The sequence below is a fragment of the Perognathus longimembris genome, chromosome 6 (assembly GCF_023159225.1).
Source record: "Perognathus longimembris pacificus isolate PPM17 chromosome 6, ASM2315922v1, whole genome shotgun sequence".
In the NCBI taxonomy this organism is placed as follows: Eukaryota; Metazoa; Chordata; class Mammalia; order Rodentia; family Heteromyidae; genus Perognathus; species Perognathus longimembris.
The window spans coordinates 37,135,323-37,153,862 of NC_063166.1; the positions used below are offsets into that span (position 1 = coordinate 37,135,323).

The 18,540-nt window shown below is 43.2% G+C and overlaps 1 protein-coding gene across 1 annotated transcript in view; it reads right to left on the reverse strand.

Annotated features, from left to right (window-relative positions):
* The window catches only part of Ly86 (lymphocyte antigen 86), a 70,312-nt gene that overhangs the window by 10,163 nt on the left and 41,609 nt on the right, over positions 1 to 18,540 (reverse strand). Inside the window, exon 3 of the mRNA XM_048348562.1 lies at positions 17,053 to 17,181. Within this exon, the coding sequence (XP_048204519.1) occupies positions 17,053 to 17,181 (129 nt within the window). The remainder of the gene's footprint in view (positions 1 to 17,052; positions 17,182 to 18,540) is intronic.

Genomic DNA, 18,540 nt, shown 5'->3' on the forward strand with positions numbered 1-18,540 from the left:
TGGCGGGTAGGGGTTTCGAGGGGTCTGAGAATTTGTGGTAGTAACAGCCCAGTAACAAGCCTTTGATGGAGCTTTTATAGGGAGCAGTGATATGACCTCCTAAGAGAAAGACTCATATCTTGCCTCAGGCCCATGAGCAACTGCATGGTCTGTGAAGTTCTCAGAGTTGCATGACTTTTCTGAGGACATTGTAATAAAAAAAAACATGTACAGTTTGAGGTTTCCTTGGATTATGTACAATTTTTTTCCTTCCTTACCCAGCATGCAGTAGTCAGATAAAGTGTGCTAGTTTTCTGGGTAGCAAGGGTCTCCCATAGTTTAAATCCCAGAAACAGTGAAGTTTTAAATTTACATAGCAACAAGGTCTTTGTAGATAGAAGAATAATAAAGAATTCTAAGATGGGGATGTTATCTTGCTTTACCCAGGTGGACCAAGTATAATTACAAGAATCTTGGTACGAATGAGATTAGAAATTAGGGAGACTATGTGGGGAGGGAAGCAGGGACAGGATGGCTGCAGTAGTGAGTCAAGGAGTCCAGGCAGCCTGGTGAAAGCTGACATAGCAATGAGACAGGTTTCCTTTCCTTGTGTTCCCATCCGAGCTCAGTCCGGTAATATGCTGATCTTAGATTGCTGACATCTAGACTGGAAGAGGATAAATCAGTGTTGTAAAGTGCTAAGTTTGTTGTATTAATTATAGCAGCAATTGGAAACTAATATAGAGGTTTTGGATGAGGAGAGAAGGGCCTTGATGGTCACCTGAGAGGAGGCTGCGTATGATGGCCTGTTTGGAGTTGGGCTTCTCATAAAGGGTCTCTCATAAGCGTGCCATAAATTTAATATTGGATTTGAGCAGAAGACAAGACCCTTGGGTTTGAGCTTGGTCAAGGGAGGAAATTTTGAGCACAAACATCTACCAATGAGTTCCAGATTAGAGATAAGGTAGAGGAGTATACAAATACCAGGTCTGACCCTCTTGCACCAGAACTATGTGCAAAGGTGCTAATGTCCTGTATGTGGGCCATCAAAGGTGATAGCTGTGGCTGCTTGGGGTTCTAAGAGCTTACATAGTACCTAATGTGACAAATGAGTCAACATGGAACTTAAATGGATATGATTGAAACACCCATGTGTAACTTGTGGTTACCATATTGGACAACATAGTTCTGAGTCAACATTAACAGAAATATAATGTGATTCATAAATGTGATTCTAATTTTTCTAATAGCCACATTAAACAGGAAAAGTAAATGGCAGATTCATTTGATGAAATAGTTTGTTTAATGTGGTTATTAAAATATCATTTCAGCATGCATCCACATAATGGCACACATAATATTTGTGGCACACTTGTATTTTGCATACTTTTTTGGCACAAAGTCTTCAAAACCAGTGTGCATTCCATAGATCTATCACATCTCACTTTGAATGGGGAATGGTCCAAGTGCTAAACAGCCACAGGTGAGTCATAGGGGTTCTTCTTCTTCTTTTTTTTTTTTTTTGGCCAGTCCTGGGCCTTGGACTCAGGGCCTGAGCACTGTCCCTGGCTTCCTTTTGCTCAAGGCTAGCACTCTGCCACCTGAGCCACAGCACCTCTTCTGGCCGTTTTCTGTATATGTGGTGCTAGGGAATCGAACCGAGAGCTTCATGTGTAGGAGGCAAGCGCTCTTGCCACTAGGCCATATTCCCAGCTCATAGGGGTTCTTCTTGACTGAGCAGTGCCTGTTATTAAGTCCTGGAATGGGAAGGGAGACCTAGGAGGTGAAATAATTTCTTTTCAATGTCTTTCTTCCTACCAGGCCTGTTTGTCATTGCTGTTTAGGTTCTCTTAGAGAACTACATAATTTCTGGCAGCAAGGGAAAGCATATTTAAATTGCTTTATTTTCCTACCAATATATTACATTACTGTGGATGACCAGACTAAATATACAACTTGTAGACTGGTGAGCTGATTGGCTCCACTGATGTGGAAATGAAGAAGCTAGTGATGGGAGGAAAGAGGAGAGGACTTGGCTTGATCTGCAGAACTGTAGGCAACTCTGGGGTAGAGCCAGCTGACTAAGGATATTGACTAAGTAAGCATGGCAGTGGCCTGTGTCTCTCAGACAAGATGCTCCAGTGTCCATACACAGCTGAACTTTTGGGATGTTTACTTGATTAAATTGCAAATACCTTTGGGCACTGGTGGCTCATGCCTGTAATCTTAGCTATTCAGGAAGCTGAGATCTGAGGAATGCAGTTTGAAGCCAGTCCAGGCAGAAAAGTCTGTGAGACTTCTACCTCCAATAAACCAACAAAAAGCTGGAAGATGGGTATGACTCTTGTGGTAGAGCACCAGTCTTGTGAAAAGAAGTCACATAAGAGTGTAAGGCCCTGAGTTCAAGGCCTAATAATGGCAAAAAATGCAAATGTTAGTGACTGTGGACAGACTATATTAGTATGGGGGAACTATAGCTTGTTCTTAATTTAAAAAAAAATTTCTATTATAAAGGTGATGTACAGAGGGGTTACAGTTGTATAAGTCAGGTAAAGAGTACATTTCTTTTTGGACAATGCCACCCTGTTCCTTGCTCTCTTCCAGTTTTTCCTCCCATCTCCACTCACAAATTGTATAGGTAATTTTCAGCATAGTGTCCAGTGAGTACTATTGCTGTGTTTGTTCACCCTTTGTCTCTCCATTTTGGTGGTCCTCCTCTTTTTTTTTTTTTGCCAGTCCTGGGCCTTGGATTCAGGACCTGAGCACTGTCCCTGGCTTCTCTTTGCTCAAGGCTAGGACTCTGCCACTTGAGCCACAGAGCCACTTCTGGCTGTTTTCTATATATGTGGTGCTGGGGAATTGAACCCAGGGCTTCATATATACGAGTCAAGCACTCTTGCCACTAGGCCATATTCCCAGTCCCGGTCCTCCTCCTTAATTAGCTTTTTAAATGATTATTGCATGAAAGTGTGAATTTGATTTATAGAGTTTCATAACAGGATAAGGACACATAAAGATGGTTGACTTGTCTTAGGAAATTAAAAGTGCTTCTGGTCCTAGGTCATCATTAGTTTTACTATGATGATCTCTACTTGCAAAATAAGTTGACTGGTGTCAAAGAATCATTTCAACATGCTCATTTATAAATGCACCCAGAGTTGTGAATGGAGAAGCCTAGAACTATTGGATTCCTTATCAGTAATTTATGTTCTTTCATGTAGCTCAGAAAGGAAGAGTCCTCTTTTGCCTGGTCATTGCTGTTACTTTTTCCAGGGTGGCCATTTTCCTAGGTCTGTGCTCTGCAATTCATGGTGAGAATTTTCTGCTAATTCAGTGAGCTGTTACTTTGTTGATTGTCCATGAACTTAAAGCTATTACAGCTGCACAAGAGGAAATCTACAGCTGCCCTAAGTCTTCAAACAAAGAATAAAACTTGAAGACAAGAAAGGAGATAAAACCTCACATTTCCAATTTCATAGACAAGGCACAAGGGCCAGGAAGACTCCATATTTTGACAACTAGCAGGAATAAACAGGCTTGAATCAAAGGCATCTTTCCTGCTAATCTTGAAGGAAAAGGCTTTAAACTTCCAAGCATCAAAGGAGGCTCCACTGTGTCTCCAGGCTCCTGTTAAAATACATATTTCTGCTGGATGCCCAAGGCTCATACCTGTAATGTTAGCTAGCTACTCAAGAGGCTTGTGAGGATTGTGGTTCAAAGCCAGCCCAAGCAGGAAAATCCATGAGAGTTGTGTCTCCAATTAGCCACTAAAAAATCAGAAATGGGGCTGTAGCTCAAGTGGTAGAGCATCAGCCTTGAGAGGTAAGGTAAGGGACAGCACCAAGGTCCTGAGTTTAAGACCCAGTCATGGTGTGCATGTGCATGCCCACCCCATCCCCCACTTCTACTGTGAGACTGACAATCTCTCAAAGGTCCCAGAGCCCTGTGTGTTCTTAGCTGCATGAAGTAGTTGCCAATGACCGCTTGGTGAGTGTTCAATCTCCTAAGCTCCATGCTAAGGCTTCACATACATTTACTCTGATGAGAATTTCATGAGGTTGCTCACATTTTCCTTATTTTATAGATGAGGGAACTGAGGTTCAGAGAGGTTAAATAACTTGTCTGAGTCACAAAGGTGGGAAATGGAGTAGTCTGGCTTCAAACTTTGTGTCTATTCACTAAGTTAGTATAGTGATGCTGTGTTTCCTGGACCATCAACGCCATCTGAAGACTTGTAAGACATGCAGATTCTTAGGCTTCTCTCCGAGATGGGTTCTATAATGTGCTGTTGAACAAACACATTCTTCAAGCCTTGCTGAGGTATGGTCAATTTTGAGAGCTGCTGGGCTGGGCTTCTTCCCTTAGCAGCCAATGGAAATACTGCAGTATGATGAGGTAGGGAACCATTGATGCATTCTAACAGAGTAATATCACTCTTGGTAACATCCTGCCTGCAGCTGCCTGCAGCTACAAAATGATAGTGGGAAATGTGATGACAAGAAATCATACAATTTCCTAGGTGGTAGAGACTTATCCCTCTCTCCATGAGCCATGGGAAAGAGTATCAAGACATTTTTCATGTGGGCTACCTGTAGTGATTGATGAAGGACAAAGCCCATGGCTGAGACTAGAAGGGATGAGAATGAAGTACAGGAACCACTGGAGCAGAAAGCTTATAGCAATAGAGCTCATGGGAGCAGGTGGTCTAAAATGTCCCCCCACCCAAACCAAAGGTGCTGACAGTGGAAGAGAGGTGACATTTTATAATTGAGGTCTCAGATATAGCTGCTCAATCCCTTTCTGTCACAGCAGAAATCAGTGAGCAAGTTCCCTGGGCTTGCATTTGTTAACATATACAGAGGACATTAAATAACTGAAGAATGAGGCTCCTGACAGTGGTGCCACATTGCTGACATGCTTTATAGAGATTGTCATGTTGTCAGTACAGATGAATGCTCTTCAAGGTAGCCTTTATCTGGAAGGTAGGTTTTGCCATGTCTTCTGCTACAGCAGTGCAAAGTATAAGGAATTCTGCAGAAAGTGTTTATGGGATTTTTTCGCTCAAATCTAGGCCATGTACAGATTGCATTCCCATTATTTGACCAAAGTTCCCTCCTCCTTTCCTTAGCCCACGAAAAGGAGCACATTGAAACAGAAATAATGAGAGCATAGAAATCAGCTAATGGAATCTGAATTGCTGATCTAGATAGAGTGGTTAAGATTGAATTACAGACATTTCAATTTAGAAAGCTCTGTACTTACTGATACTCAGGATTATTATGTGCAAATTGTTCAGCAAGAACTGGGACCAAAAAGGAAAATGTCATTGATAAGAGAAAGGAAGGAAAAACAAATAGCCAGCATGAGCATTAATTGTAACCACAGTGGTGGTTTTACTTATTTGCATATGTAAAATCAATACACATTATAATCTAATCCTTTAGATACTGTCAGGGACAGTATCTGTCCCCACCTTATGGGCAGTGTGATGCTAGACTTTAAGTATAGGTTTCTGGGGATCTATACTGCTATATACTGGAATTCATCTAATTATGACATAGTCCCTGCTTTGGACAAGCACTTAAAGAAGAAAAGTTCAGATTTACACAAAAGATAAACCAGAGAGCAATTATTCCCTAAAGAATTCTTTGCTTGAGAGAGCTCTTACTGTAATATTTCTTTTAGTTACAAGCCTTTAAAATTAGTACAAAATCCAAACCCAATTTTCCCTATAAGAAATGAGGTACGTCCATATCTGTTGTACACATTTTGTACAACAAATTTCTTCCTGGCTTTTACAAGAATAGTTGCATCATAAATCAGCAGTTCTTGTGGGCACTGTCTTCTCTGGGCTTCTGACTAGCTAGCTCATCATAGGAGGAGCTCCTCATAAGGAAAACTGCTCAACTCATGTCCAGGAAGCAAGAGAGAAGAAGGAACAGGGTCCTAATCCTCTGAAATCACACCTCCAATGACCTAAGATCCTCTCACATGTCTCTACCTCTCCTAGCAGTGCCATCTTGAGGAGAAAGTCTTTTAACACTTTGGACTTTAGACTATCTATCATTTATATCTATCTATCTATCTATCTATCTATCTATCTATCTATCTATCTATCAATCATCTATCTATGTAATGCCAAAACCCTGCATCAGACTTCACATAATGTAAGAGAAATAGGAAAGTAATCCATTGTTCAATTTCTTGTCTATATTCCAACAGTGGATCCCTCTGGGAATCAGCTCCACCTCAGGCTGTTCCTCTTCACTGAACATAGCACAAAGGGCAACTTGAAGCTGTTGCTTATGCATATGTCATCTCCTCTTGGCAATTAAGGGTATTGTTGATACTAGCAAGCAGTGTTGGTTCATTTTAGCCTTACCAGAGAACTTAGTATAGACTAGGACTCAACCACTGTGGAAGGAAGGAAAGAAGGAAGGAAAGGAAGGAAATAAAGAAGGAAGGAAGGAAGGAAAAAAGCAGGGATAAAGGAAGCAAAAAGGAGGAAGTAGAAGAAGGGAGGGAGAGGGGGAAAAGGAAGAAAAGAGTAAATGGAGAGAGGGAGAATGAAGAAAAGACAAGAGGGAAGTAAAGAGGAAGGGACAGAAGAGGGAAGGGCTGGAATGAGGGAGGGAGGCAGGAAGGGACAGAGAAGGGTGCGATAATTGTGGCTGAGGCATTGGGTTGGTCTAGATGAGGGCAGGTCGAAAAGTGCTAACAGAGGCAGACTAGCAAAAGATTAACAAGGAGAGAGGGAAGATAGCACCGTCACAATAGGGAGGCACCCCAACTCGCTCCAACTGAATAGTGAGCTGGGAACTCCAGCACCCAACACTCCATCAAGAATCCAGCAAATCCAACAACCAGAAGCAACAGAGAAACACAGGAAACAAAAAAGAACAAATAAAAAGAGCCTATAACCTGGACAGAGCCAGAAAATCTCCAAGGTATCCCCCCCCACCCCAGCCCGAACAGGGCCAGGCTGGGAAAGGGAACCGGCACTGGCAAATGGGACTGCAGACCGTCAGCGACCAGAGAAGCAACAGCCGAAAAGTCATGCCAGGAGTGCAGAGTCCAGAGAGCAGGAGCTCCACGAACCCCAGACGGAGCAGAGCGCAGACCGACCGAGACAGACTGCAGCGTGGGATTGGAGGTGCGGGACTGAACGGCTGGGACCAGAAAACAACAGTAGGGGAACCGGGTGGCGCAGATGGGGAGAGCTGTATGGGGAGAGCCGGGACCGCCACCACCAAAAGAAAAATTGTCACACCCCAGCACCCCAGCCCCGAAAACCCCACAGAAGCGCAGGACACACACACAATCCAGGACCAGTAAGTTCCCCATTGCCACCCCGCAACGGGAGACCAGCTCTAGCAGAGACCCAAACCCTACAAAGAAGCTAGAGCTCCCTCCCTCCCCCTCCCTACAAAGGAGGCCCATATCTGGCGGCTCTAGGACCCTACAGCCTCTGGGAGGACACGGGAGCTAGAAGAGGTGGAGCAGTGCCCAACAAAGTGACCCGGAAACACCTTAGACAGGCATCCCCCAAAGCCCCAGCTGAGGAGCCTGAACCAGGTCACACATGCCCCGTCCCGTCCCCCCCCCCCCCCCCCAAGCAGGGACCCAGGGACTGGTAGGCATTGGAATGCCATCTGAGGCACCTGGTCCTCGCAGACTTTTTGAACAACACTCACAGGCTTGCTGGTGTGCAATACCAGCCTGGCAGGGACATCTGGGCTCGAACACATGCCCCCCTCACAGCGGAGGTGCAGAGAGTCTGTGGGCACCAACCCGCGCCCAGACACTTGAATCTTATGGGATCCATGCATACCGCCCCCCACAGCAGACTTGCGAGAGGGTACAGGCACCCTCCAACAACTCGGGGCAGCATGTCCCCAAAGGAAGCACTAGAGTGCACACGCATGTGCCCACCGGAGGGCCAGCATGGGCCAGCGGGCTAGCCTTCCAGCAGGAGGATCTCCTGCCCAACGCCCCGCAGGAGCACACAAGTGGGCAAGATGCAACACCCGCTCTGATAGGCACACTCCACAAAGGTGGGCAGGGCCTCCGAGCAGCAGAGCCCACTCTGATAGGTGCACTCTGCATAGGTAGGCAGGGCCCCCCAGTGGCAGCGCCCGCTCTGATAGGCGCACTCTGCCTATCAGAGTGGGCAGAACACCCCTCAACAGCAACACCTGCTCCGACAGGAGCAATCCACACAGGTGGGTGAGCCGTCTCTCAGTGACAATTCTCAATCTGAGAGGTGAGCAACTCTGACCATGGTACCAAGTGGGAAAAGATTCAAAGAAGAGAAAAGTCTCCATGCCACACTGAATCAGCGACCCGCAAACCCCCATCAGGGGCACACAAGGGTCAGCACAACACAGCTGGAGAGCAGTCCTTCAGAGAAAGACACAGAACCTACCCACCCCCAAGTGCAGTGAGGGTGACCACCCTAGCAACAACTGAGACGATCACGCTCACCCATTGGGCAGTAAGGTTCAACAACCAAACTCAAACCCAGAGCCAGGACACAAACAAGTCTCCACTGATGGACCAGTGGGAACCAGCACAAAGCCAAGCCAAGGGTGCCACCTACACATCTCCTGATGCGCAAATCACAAAGAAATATTACAAACTTCATGAAAGGTCAAGCCAACTCGCCAGCTCCAAAAAGTAGTACAACTGAAGAGTAGATGGAGAATAAAAAAACAACTGAGGCTATGATAACAGAAATGATGGAAAGCCTCAGGAACGAGTTCAGAAAACAATTCCAGGAGTTTAGAATGGAAGTCTCGAAGGACCTTCAGGAAGTCAAGAAAGAAATGGAAGCAAAAATGGATACAGTGCAATCCTCCATTAAAGAAGACCTTAACATCCTGAGAAGCGAAATGCATAAAAAAATAGATTCAAAATACAACTCTTTAAAGGAAGAACTTTCCACAACGAAAGCTAATCTGGCAACCATAAATACCTCGCTGACATCCATAAACTCCAGACTAGAAGCCACAGGACAAAGAATTGAGAATTGATCATATCGAATCCCGAATCTCTCTTTTGGATGACGATGCAGCTGATAAGGACCAGAATATTACCACACTCCAAGAAACGGTAAAACTCCAGGGCAGACTAATCCAGGAGCTAGTGGACAAAGAAAAGAGATATAATCTGCACATAATTGGAATAGAAGAAGGAGCCGAACACAAGAGCAGAGGGCTACAACATATTTTCAATAAAGTTATTGCAGAAAACTTCCCCAATCTCACAAGGACCTCACCCAAGTAACCGAAGCCTATAGGACGCCTGGCAGACCGGACCCTAGAAAATCCTTCCGCAGGCACATAATAATCAAGACTTCAGACCTCAAGAATAAAGAGCAAATTTTGAATGCAGCCAAAGCGAAGAAAGAGCTATATTACAATGGGAAAAGGATTTGAATCACAGCAGACCTCTCCACACAAACCTACAACTCATGAAGAGTGTGCAAGAACACAATCCAAGTCCTACAGGCCAACAATTGCCAACCCAGAATTAGATATCCATCAAAACTAGAATTCACATTCAAGGGAAAAACCAGATCTTTCCATAGCAAAGAGGATCTAAAGGAGTATTTGAATAAAAAACCAGCCTTACAGCGAATTCTAAGAGGGGAACCTCACCCAACAAAATCATAAAGGACACACAGACAGAAACACAAAGAAACTACAATAGCCAGAGCCCAACAGAAAGAGCAGCTCATTAAAGACAAGGAAAAAAGGAGAGGAAAAACAGCTTAACAGGAAAATGGAAGGGGAAAAAAACACTCTTCTCCTTGCTCTCTTTGAATATAAACGGTATAAACTCTCCAATAAAGAGGAGCAGACTGACATAGTGGATCCATAACAAAAAGTTGCCATCTGTTGTCTTCAAGAGACCCATCTTACAGCAAGGGATAAAAACAGGATCCAAATGAAGGGATGGAGCCATAACTTCCAAGCAAACACACCTACCAAAACAGCAGGAGTAGCCATCCTGATCTCAGACAAGCTGGACTTCTCATTAAAATCAACTCAAAAAGACAAAGAAGGACACTACATTTTAATACAAGGAAAAATCCAGAATCAAGACATCACGGTGATAAACAACAAAAGAGGCCCTACATATGTCAAGCAAATTCTCACAGAATTACAGAACAAGATAGACCCAAACACAATCATAGTGGGAGACTTTAATACTCCACTCTCTCCAAGAGACAGGTCCAACACCCAGAGGATTGGCAAGGGAGCCTAGGACCTAAGTAACACCATATACCAAATGGATCTGATAGATCTGTACAGAGTCTTTCTCCCTACAGAAACCCAATACACCTTCTTCTGAGCAGCCCATGGATCATACTCCAAAACAGACCATGTCATAGCCCACACAAAGAATACAAAAGTATTGACGTCATCCCATGTATTATATCTACCCACAGTGGAATAAAGGTAACTCTCAATAACAAAGGATACCACAGAGGCTACACATGTACTTGGAGGATAAACCCCTCACTGTTATCTAACACTTGGGCCACAGACCAAATTAAGGATGAAATTAACGAATTCATAAGCCACAATGACAATGAAAATACATCACAAAGAAACCTATGGGATACAGCTAAGGCAGTACTGAGGGGCAAGATCATTGCCCTCAGCACTCACATTAAAAGAATGGAAGCAGAGCAGGTGAACAACCTCACGATAAAACTGAAACAACTGGAGAAACAAGAAATGATCAAATCTAAATGACTAGGAGGAGAGAGATCACCAAGATTAAAGAAGAGATAAATCTGATTGAAAATAGAAAGACCATTCAACAAATAAATAAAACCAAATGCTGGTTCTTTGAGAAAATAAATAAAATTGACAGACCCCACACAAGACTTACCAAGAAAGAAGAGAAGAGACTCAAATATGTAAAATCAGGGACGCCACCGGAAAAATTACAACACGATATTCAAACAATCATAAGGAACTATTTCCAGAACCTCTACTCACTAAAAAACAATAACTTTACACAAATGGATCAATTCTTAGAGAAATATAAACTGCCCAAACTGAACCAAGAAGAAATAAATCAACTAAATAAACCAATAACTTACAGTGAGATACAGGGGGTAATCAAGAGCCTCCAAACAAAGAAAAGCCCAGGCCCAGATGGATTCACCAATGAATTCTATAAAACCTTTAGTGAGGAGCTAATACCAATACTCCTCAAACTCTTCCATGAAATAGAAACAGAGGGAGAAATCCCAAACTCATTCTATGAAGCTAAGATTATACTCATCCCCAAACCAGGCAAAGACCCAACAAAAAAGAGGACTACAGACCAATATCATTAATGAACACAGACACAAAGCTCCTCAATAAAGTATTACCTAACAGGATCCAGAAACTGATGACCAAGTAGGTTTCATCCCACAGTCACAAGAATGGTTCAACATCCGTAAATCAATCAATGTAATTCACCACATCAACAGAACTAAAATCAAGAATCACATTGTTATCTCAGTCAATGCCCAAAAAACCTTTGACAAAATACAACACCCATAGTTATTAAAAGTTCTGGAGAGAACAGGAATAGATGGAACATTCCTTAAAACAATAAAAACCATATACAACAGACCAAATGCTAATATCGTATTAAATTGGGAGAAACTAAAATCATTCCCCCTAAACTCAGGAACAAGACAAGGATGCCCACTCTCCCCACTTCTTTTCAACATAGTGCTGGAATCCCTAGCCATAGCAATAAGGCAAGAGGAGGACATCAAAGGGATCCACATCGGCGAGGAAGAAATCAAGCTATCCCTATTCACAGATGACATGATCTTATATCTGAAGGACCCAAAAAACTCAGTCCCCAAACTCCTACACCTAATAAACCATTTTGGCAAAGCAGCAGGATACAAAATCAATCCACAAAAGTCAGCAGCTTTTCTGTACACCAGCAATGTACAAAGAGAAAAGGAAATTATGGAAATAATACCATTTACAGTTGCTAAAAAAAAAAATTACCTAGGGATCAACCTAACCAAAGACGTGAAGGACCTATTTAATGAGAACTATAAAAATCTAAAATGGGAAATCAAAGAAGACACAAGAAGATGGAAAGACTTCCCATGCTCATGGGTAGGCAGAATCAATATAGTGAAAATTGCCATATTGCCCAAATTGTTATACAAATTCAATGCAATCCCCATCAAGATCCCAGCTACATTCTTCACTGAAATAGAGGAAGCAAACCATAAATTCATATGGAACAGCAAAAGACCTAGAATAGCCAAAGCAATTCTAGGCAAAAGAAGCAGTGCAGGAGGTATCACAATACCAGACTTCAAGGTCTATTATAGAGCCATCATAACACAAACAGCCTGGTATTGGTATAAAAACAGACCTGAAGACCAATGGAATAGAATTGAAGACCCAGAAGTAGAGCCACACTCTTACAGTCATCTGATATTCGACAAAGGAGATAAAGACATACAATGGAAAAAACAGAGCCTTTTCAACTACTGGTGCTGGGAGAACTGGGCAGCCATATGCAGAAAACTCTAAGTAGACCCAAGCCTATCACCATGCACCAAGATCAACTCAAAATGGATCAAGGACCTCAACATCAGACCTGAATCCTTGAAACTACTGCAGGACAGAGTAGGAAAGACACTAGAACTTATAGGCACAGGAAGGAACATCCTGAATATAGTCCCAGGGGCACAACAAATAGGAGAGAGATTCGACAAATGGGACTACTACAAAATAAAAAGTTTCTGCACAGCTAAGGACATAGCCACCAAACTAGAAAGACAGCCAACCATATGGGAAAGGATCTTTACCAGCACAGCAACAAGGGCCTAATATCTGTCATCTACAGAGAACTCAAAAAACTAAGCCCCTCCAAGCCCAGTAAACCAATTAGGAAATGGGCAAAGGAGCTAAAGAGAGACTTCACAAGAGAAGAGATAAAAATGGCAAAGAAACATAAGAGGAAATGTTCAACATCCCTGGCAGTAAAGGAAATGCAAATAAAAACAACCCTGAGATACCACCTCACTGCAGTTAGAATGGCCTATACTCTGAACTCAGGCAACAACAAATGCTGGAGGGGGTGTGGGGAAAGAGGAACCCTTCTCCATTGTTGGTGGGAGTGCAAATTAGTACAACTACTTTGGAGAACAGTATGGAGGTTTCTCAAAAAGCTCAACATACACCTACCCTATGACCCAGCCATACCACTCCTAGGCATCTATCCTGAACAACAGGCCCCAAGATATCAAAAAGACATCTGCACTTCCATGTTTATCGCTGCACAATTCACAATAGCCCAAATATGGAAACAACCCAGATGCCCCTCCACAGATGAATGGATCCAAAAAATATGGTACTTATACACAATGGAATACTACATAGCGATTAGAAATGGTGAAATATTGGCATTTGCAGGGAAATGGTCAGAGCTTGAACAAATAATGTTAAGCGAGACAAGTGTAGAACACAGAAAACAAAGGGGCATGATCTCTTTGATATATGACTGTTAAGGTGGGGGGAGGGGGACACAGTAGAGACCAAGTCTGTGAAACCAAAAACTTCTTGTCAAATGTTATTTCCCACAGATTTGGGTCAGCGACCCTACATTATGTAACTAAAACCAAACAACTTCTCAACATATAAAGGTCAAAAATAGACCTCTCAGTGGATCACAATCGCTCAAAAGCTATATATGTACGTTCATATAAGACAAGGATAAGCAAACTCTATTGATGACATTACATTTAAAGGCCTAGGTGAATTTCCTTTGGCATAGGCCACGTGGCTACTGTATATGTTTTTGGTACACTGTGTAATGTATATATGTCTACCTGACCTAGGGAAGGGAAAGAAAAGCAGGGTGTAAGATATCACAAGAAATGTACACACTGCCCTATTAAGTAAGTGTACCCTTTTTGCACAACACCTTGTCAAACAATTTGTTTAATTAATAAATAAGTTATAAAAAAAGATTAACCATGCTGAAGCAATGCATGAATATACTCAGTTCATCAAAAATCTTTCCAGTAAGTTGATGGAAGACTGATATTATATGTTGATTTAGTTAAAAGAACATATCCATCTATCTATCTGTATATATCTATATACAAATTTGAAACATAGTAGGATCAGTGGGCAGCAAGAGTCCTTAAGTGGTTTTAAAAAAGTACACTCATAGCTAAAATATGTATTCATTTATATCCATAGATTTCATTGTTCATTCATTCATTCATTCATTCCAATTTAAGCTTAGGGTTTAAGAGCCACCTTGTCTGGATTTGGGCTAGTAGTTCCTTATCAGCTCTGTAATCTGAGGCTTAGAGACTGTAAACGCTCTGTGGCTCAGTTCTTTATCCATGGATTTGGAATATTAATGGATTTATGCATAGGGCCGGAACTAAATGACTTAATAGATGCAGGCCTCTTAGAACAGCAGCTGATACAACTCTGGATAAGGTTAGCTTGTTCCCTCTATGTGTCTGTTTGGAACCCTCCCTAAGTAACTAGCCACACCTGGAACAGAGTTGGTCTTCTGCATCTACAGATTCTACATCCTTGGACTCAATAAATAATGGAGCCAAAAATATTTGAAAACCAACCAACTAATGAACCAATCAACCAACAATCAACCAACCAACTATCCAACATTGTTTCTGTAATGAACATTCAGGCTGTTTTCGTTTTTTTGGCATTATTTTTTAAACAATACAGCATAGCAAGTATTTACACAGCAAGCATTTACATATCGGCAATCTAGAGGCAATTTCAAGTATACATTCAAGTTCTATATAATACTGTTCATTTTATGTTGTTGTAGGGTGAGAAAATGGAGAAGCCACATTTTGAGAGGTTTAATCAGGAGTCTTTATTAAAAGGCTGGCAATTGCATGGTAGACTCCTGTCTCAAAAACCAGTAACCAGCAAATACACTTAACACTGTTAGGAAACTGAGCCATGAAGGCCATAGAGGAAAAGAACAAAAACAATACCAACAAACCAATTCAGCTCCAATGGAGAGGTGAAACAGTATGCCATGGTGACTGGAGAAGAGCCAGGAGCCAGGACATGCACACAGAGATACGTGGCATGTTGTAATGGTACCCAAGCTGGTCTAGGCCTAAATAGGGTCAGGTCAGGGGGCAGGGTCACAGGACCGACAGATTTAGTAACCTACCATCCAAGTCCTCACCCCTGCCTCCAGGGACTCAGGTACACTTCTCACCTGGGAGGCGGGGGCTTCACCTTCTCCCACCATAAAGACAAGATGCTAGACCCTACCATCCATCATGTGGCCAAGATGGTGCTGGCCAGACCTGATCTCCTGACTTCAATGTAAAGGGACTGGGCATTCATGGATTTTGACATCTTCAAGGGATCCTGAGAGCAGTTTCCTATGGGCACTGCAGGATGACTGTATGGGACTGCAGAGACAAGTGTCTCCAGGTGTCTAAGACCGTGTGGATGACCAGTGAGGCTCAATGCCTGTAATACAATGCCTCCATCACTGCAAGACAGAAATCTGCAAATCCTCACAATGCACTCGGTTTCCTTCTGGTCAACCCTCTTTTGAGTTCCTTGTTTTCTTTTCTTGTAAACAAACATCTTTCACCTGTATCCCTTGGACTAAGAAAGGGTCCCCATTGTCTTCTCTAGATTTCATTTAGAAAGAATAATTGGGTTCAAGGATTCTTGCTGCTTCCCCAGCTTCGTCCCTAGCTTCCTTGAGTAGAGAAGTTGGCAAGAGGATGTTTCTGGAGTGTGAAGTTGAGTTCTAGTCCCTGTTAGACAGTAAGAACAAAATGGAGGCCCTGAGTAGGAGGGAATGGCTTGTAGAGAAGGCTACCACAGAACAAACCTAAGCTTTTTGGTTTGGTTTCGTTTTTGTTGCCAGTCCCGGGGCTTGAACTCAGGGCCTGAGCAATGTCCCTGGCTTCTTTTTGCTCAAGGCTAGCACCCTGCCACTTGAGCCACAGTGCCACTTCTGGCTTTTTCTATATATGTGGTGCTGAGGAATTGAACCCAGAGCTTCATGCATATGAGACAAGCACTTTACCACTAGGCCATATTCCCAGCCCCAAACCTAAGCTTTTATTAAACAAAGTGCCTGACTGTCAGGATAGGATGGGGAGGGTTGGGGAGGAGGGGTGGGCTACATTCTGGCTTTCTGGTGGTTGATCAGAAATAAGAGCCTCATAGACTTTTCTGCCTGGGATGGCTTTGAACCTTGATTTTAGCTCTCAGCCTCCTGAATAGCTAGGATTATAGGTGTGAACCACATATACCTGTATAGTAGAATGCTTTATTAAGAAAATGGGGGGACTGGGGATATGGCCTAGTGGCAAGAGTGCTTGCCTTGCACACATGAAGCCCTGGGTTCAATTCCCCAGCACCACATATACAGAAAAAGGCCAGAAGTGGCGCTGTGGCTCAAGTGGCAGAGTGTTATCCTTGAGCAAAATGAAGCCAGGGACAGTGCTCAGGTCCTGAGTCCAAGCCCCAGGACTAGCAAAAAAAAAAAAAAGGAAGCAATAGCTTGAGGCCTTCAGCTTCTTTGCTTTGAGTCTAGCTATCTGACATTTTTATCTGCTATCTACCGCCCCCCCCATAGGAAAGGCAATGATAGAATGCACTTTGGTTAAGTTTCTTTCTCTTCATTTTATTTTTCAGAGCTATTGCAATATTGCAGAGATCCTCCCTTAAAAAGATAATTGAGAATAAACCTGGAAACCTGTTGAATCCTCAAGGATTTTTTGAAACTGTGAATCTTTTCTGCTGCCAGCCTTTCCTTTTCTTTTTTGTATAATAAAATAAGATGCCATTCACAGCAATGATTTTGTCTGAAATAATCTCTTATGCACCATTTCAGTTTGGTGTTCACAAGATCCCTGTATGGTAAGCTCCATGGTTGGATTTTCTTGTTCTTTTTATGTATCAGGCACTAGCGGATGAAGTCAAGGTTGCTCGTAGGTGAGGGGCTGGGCAACGCTTTGCCCTGACCTCAGGTACAAGCTGTCAGTAAGGGATGACTTACCTCCTTTCCTTCTTCCACAGAAAGAAAACTTGGGAAGGTCCTCTTCACAGATGGGGTAGGAAAAATTCAAAATAGAAGAGCCTTTAGTGACCAGAGCTATGTCAAGGAACAGCTCTCTGATGTCCTCTCCTAGACAAAGGAAGAGCAACTCTGTTACTGTGTTTCTCCATATTCAAGGTGATGGAGACTCCTACATTGTGGAGTCCCCTTCATCTCCTCTTTATGGATAACAGCTTTCTTGTCTTCCTCCTCTCCTTTTTCTTTCACCTCCTCTTCCTCCTTCCTCTTTGGTCTTGGGGCTTGAACCAAGGGCTTGAACCCTCTCCCTGAGCTGTTTCCGCCCCCCCCCCCCACCCGCCCAAGGCTCAGCTTTCTTCCTTTCTTGGTAAAACAGCATTTGGACTATGCTATAGGAGATCATGATGAACACCTTACCTGTAAAAGTGGCCCTGTAGGGCTGGGGATATGGCCTAGTGGCAAAGAGTGCTTGCCTCAAAAGTGGCCCTGTGCCTGTTTGGTGCAAGGTAACTCATTGGCCATATTCTTCATTCTGGAACAGGATGTCTGCAATCTATCTTCTAGAACTTTTCAAGAAACAAGGTATTATTTATCTTTCATGGTAGCAGTGAGATAGGGTGTGGTCAAGCCACAGACTCCCAATATGGTTGTGGGGACCATCACAGCACACTGGGAGCCTCAGTGAGCTTTCTGGTGGCTTCTTGTTCTTTCTGCTTTTTCCTCCATTACTATCTTTGTGTTCTACCCTACCCTCCTCCTCCTCCTCCTCCTCCTCCTCCTCCTCCTCGTCCTCCTCCTCCTCTCTCTCTGTCTCTCTCTGTCTCTCTCTGTCTCTCTCTATAACAGGAATGTGGATCAAGGTGGGATGCACTGGGTCAGGAGCTGCTGTGACTTGAGAAAAGTCTTTCAAGATGAGGTGAGGGGAGTGTGATTTTCCAGGATGAAGGAGAAGTTTTGGAGGGAAAGAACAAATAGAAGTGAGAAAGGGAAAACTGCAGACTGGATTCCCGGGGTGTAGGCAGAGCTGTGTGGGAAAGACCAATGCATAGGCAGAGAGAGTTGTGTTGGAAAGGCCAACAGGGCTGGAATAAAAGGTGGCAGCGCAGCAGGAAGGGGAGAGCAGTCCACACAATAGCAAGAAGCTTGCATGACTACCCATCTTTCTCTCTCTTCTTTATTTCTTTCCCCAAAGCATTTTATTGTTGAGATGCTGCTGGAGTACAGACACTGTGTAAAGCCAATACAGAGAGGCATATGGCTGCTGGAGTTTATTGACTGAGGTGGGGAAGAAGGAGTTTACACATCTTCTTTGTCTGAATTAAGGTTTAAGAATGTGTATTAGCAATCGGGCAAGCAAAATAATGCAAATAATAAACCACATTGCTGGGAGGAGGGGACAGATTTACACGTGGCACAAATAATCAAGCAAGGGCTCTGTCTTCTATAGACATCAATAGTTGCTCTCTTTCT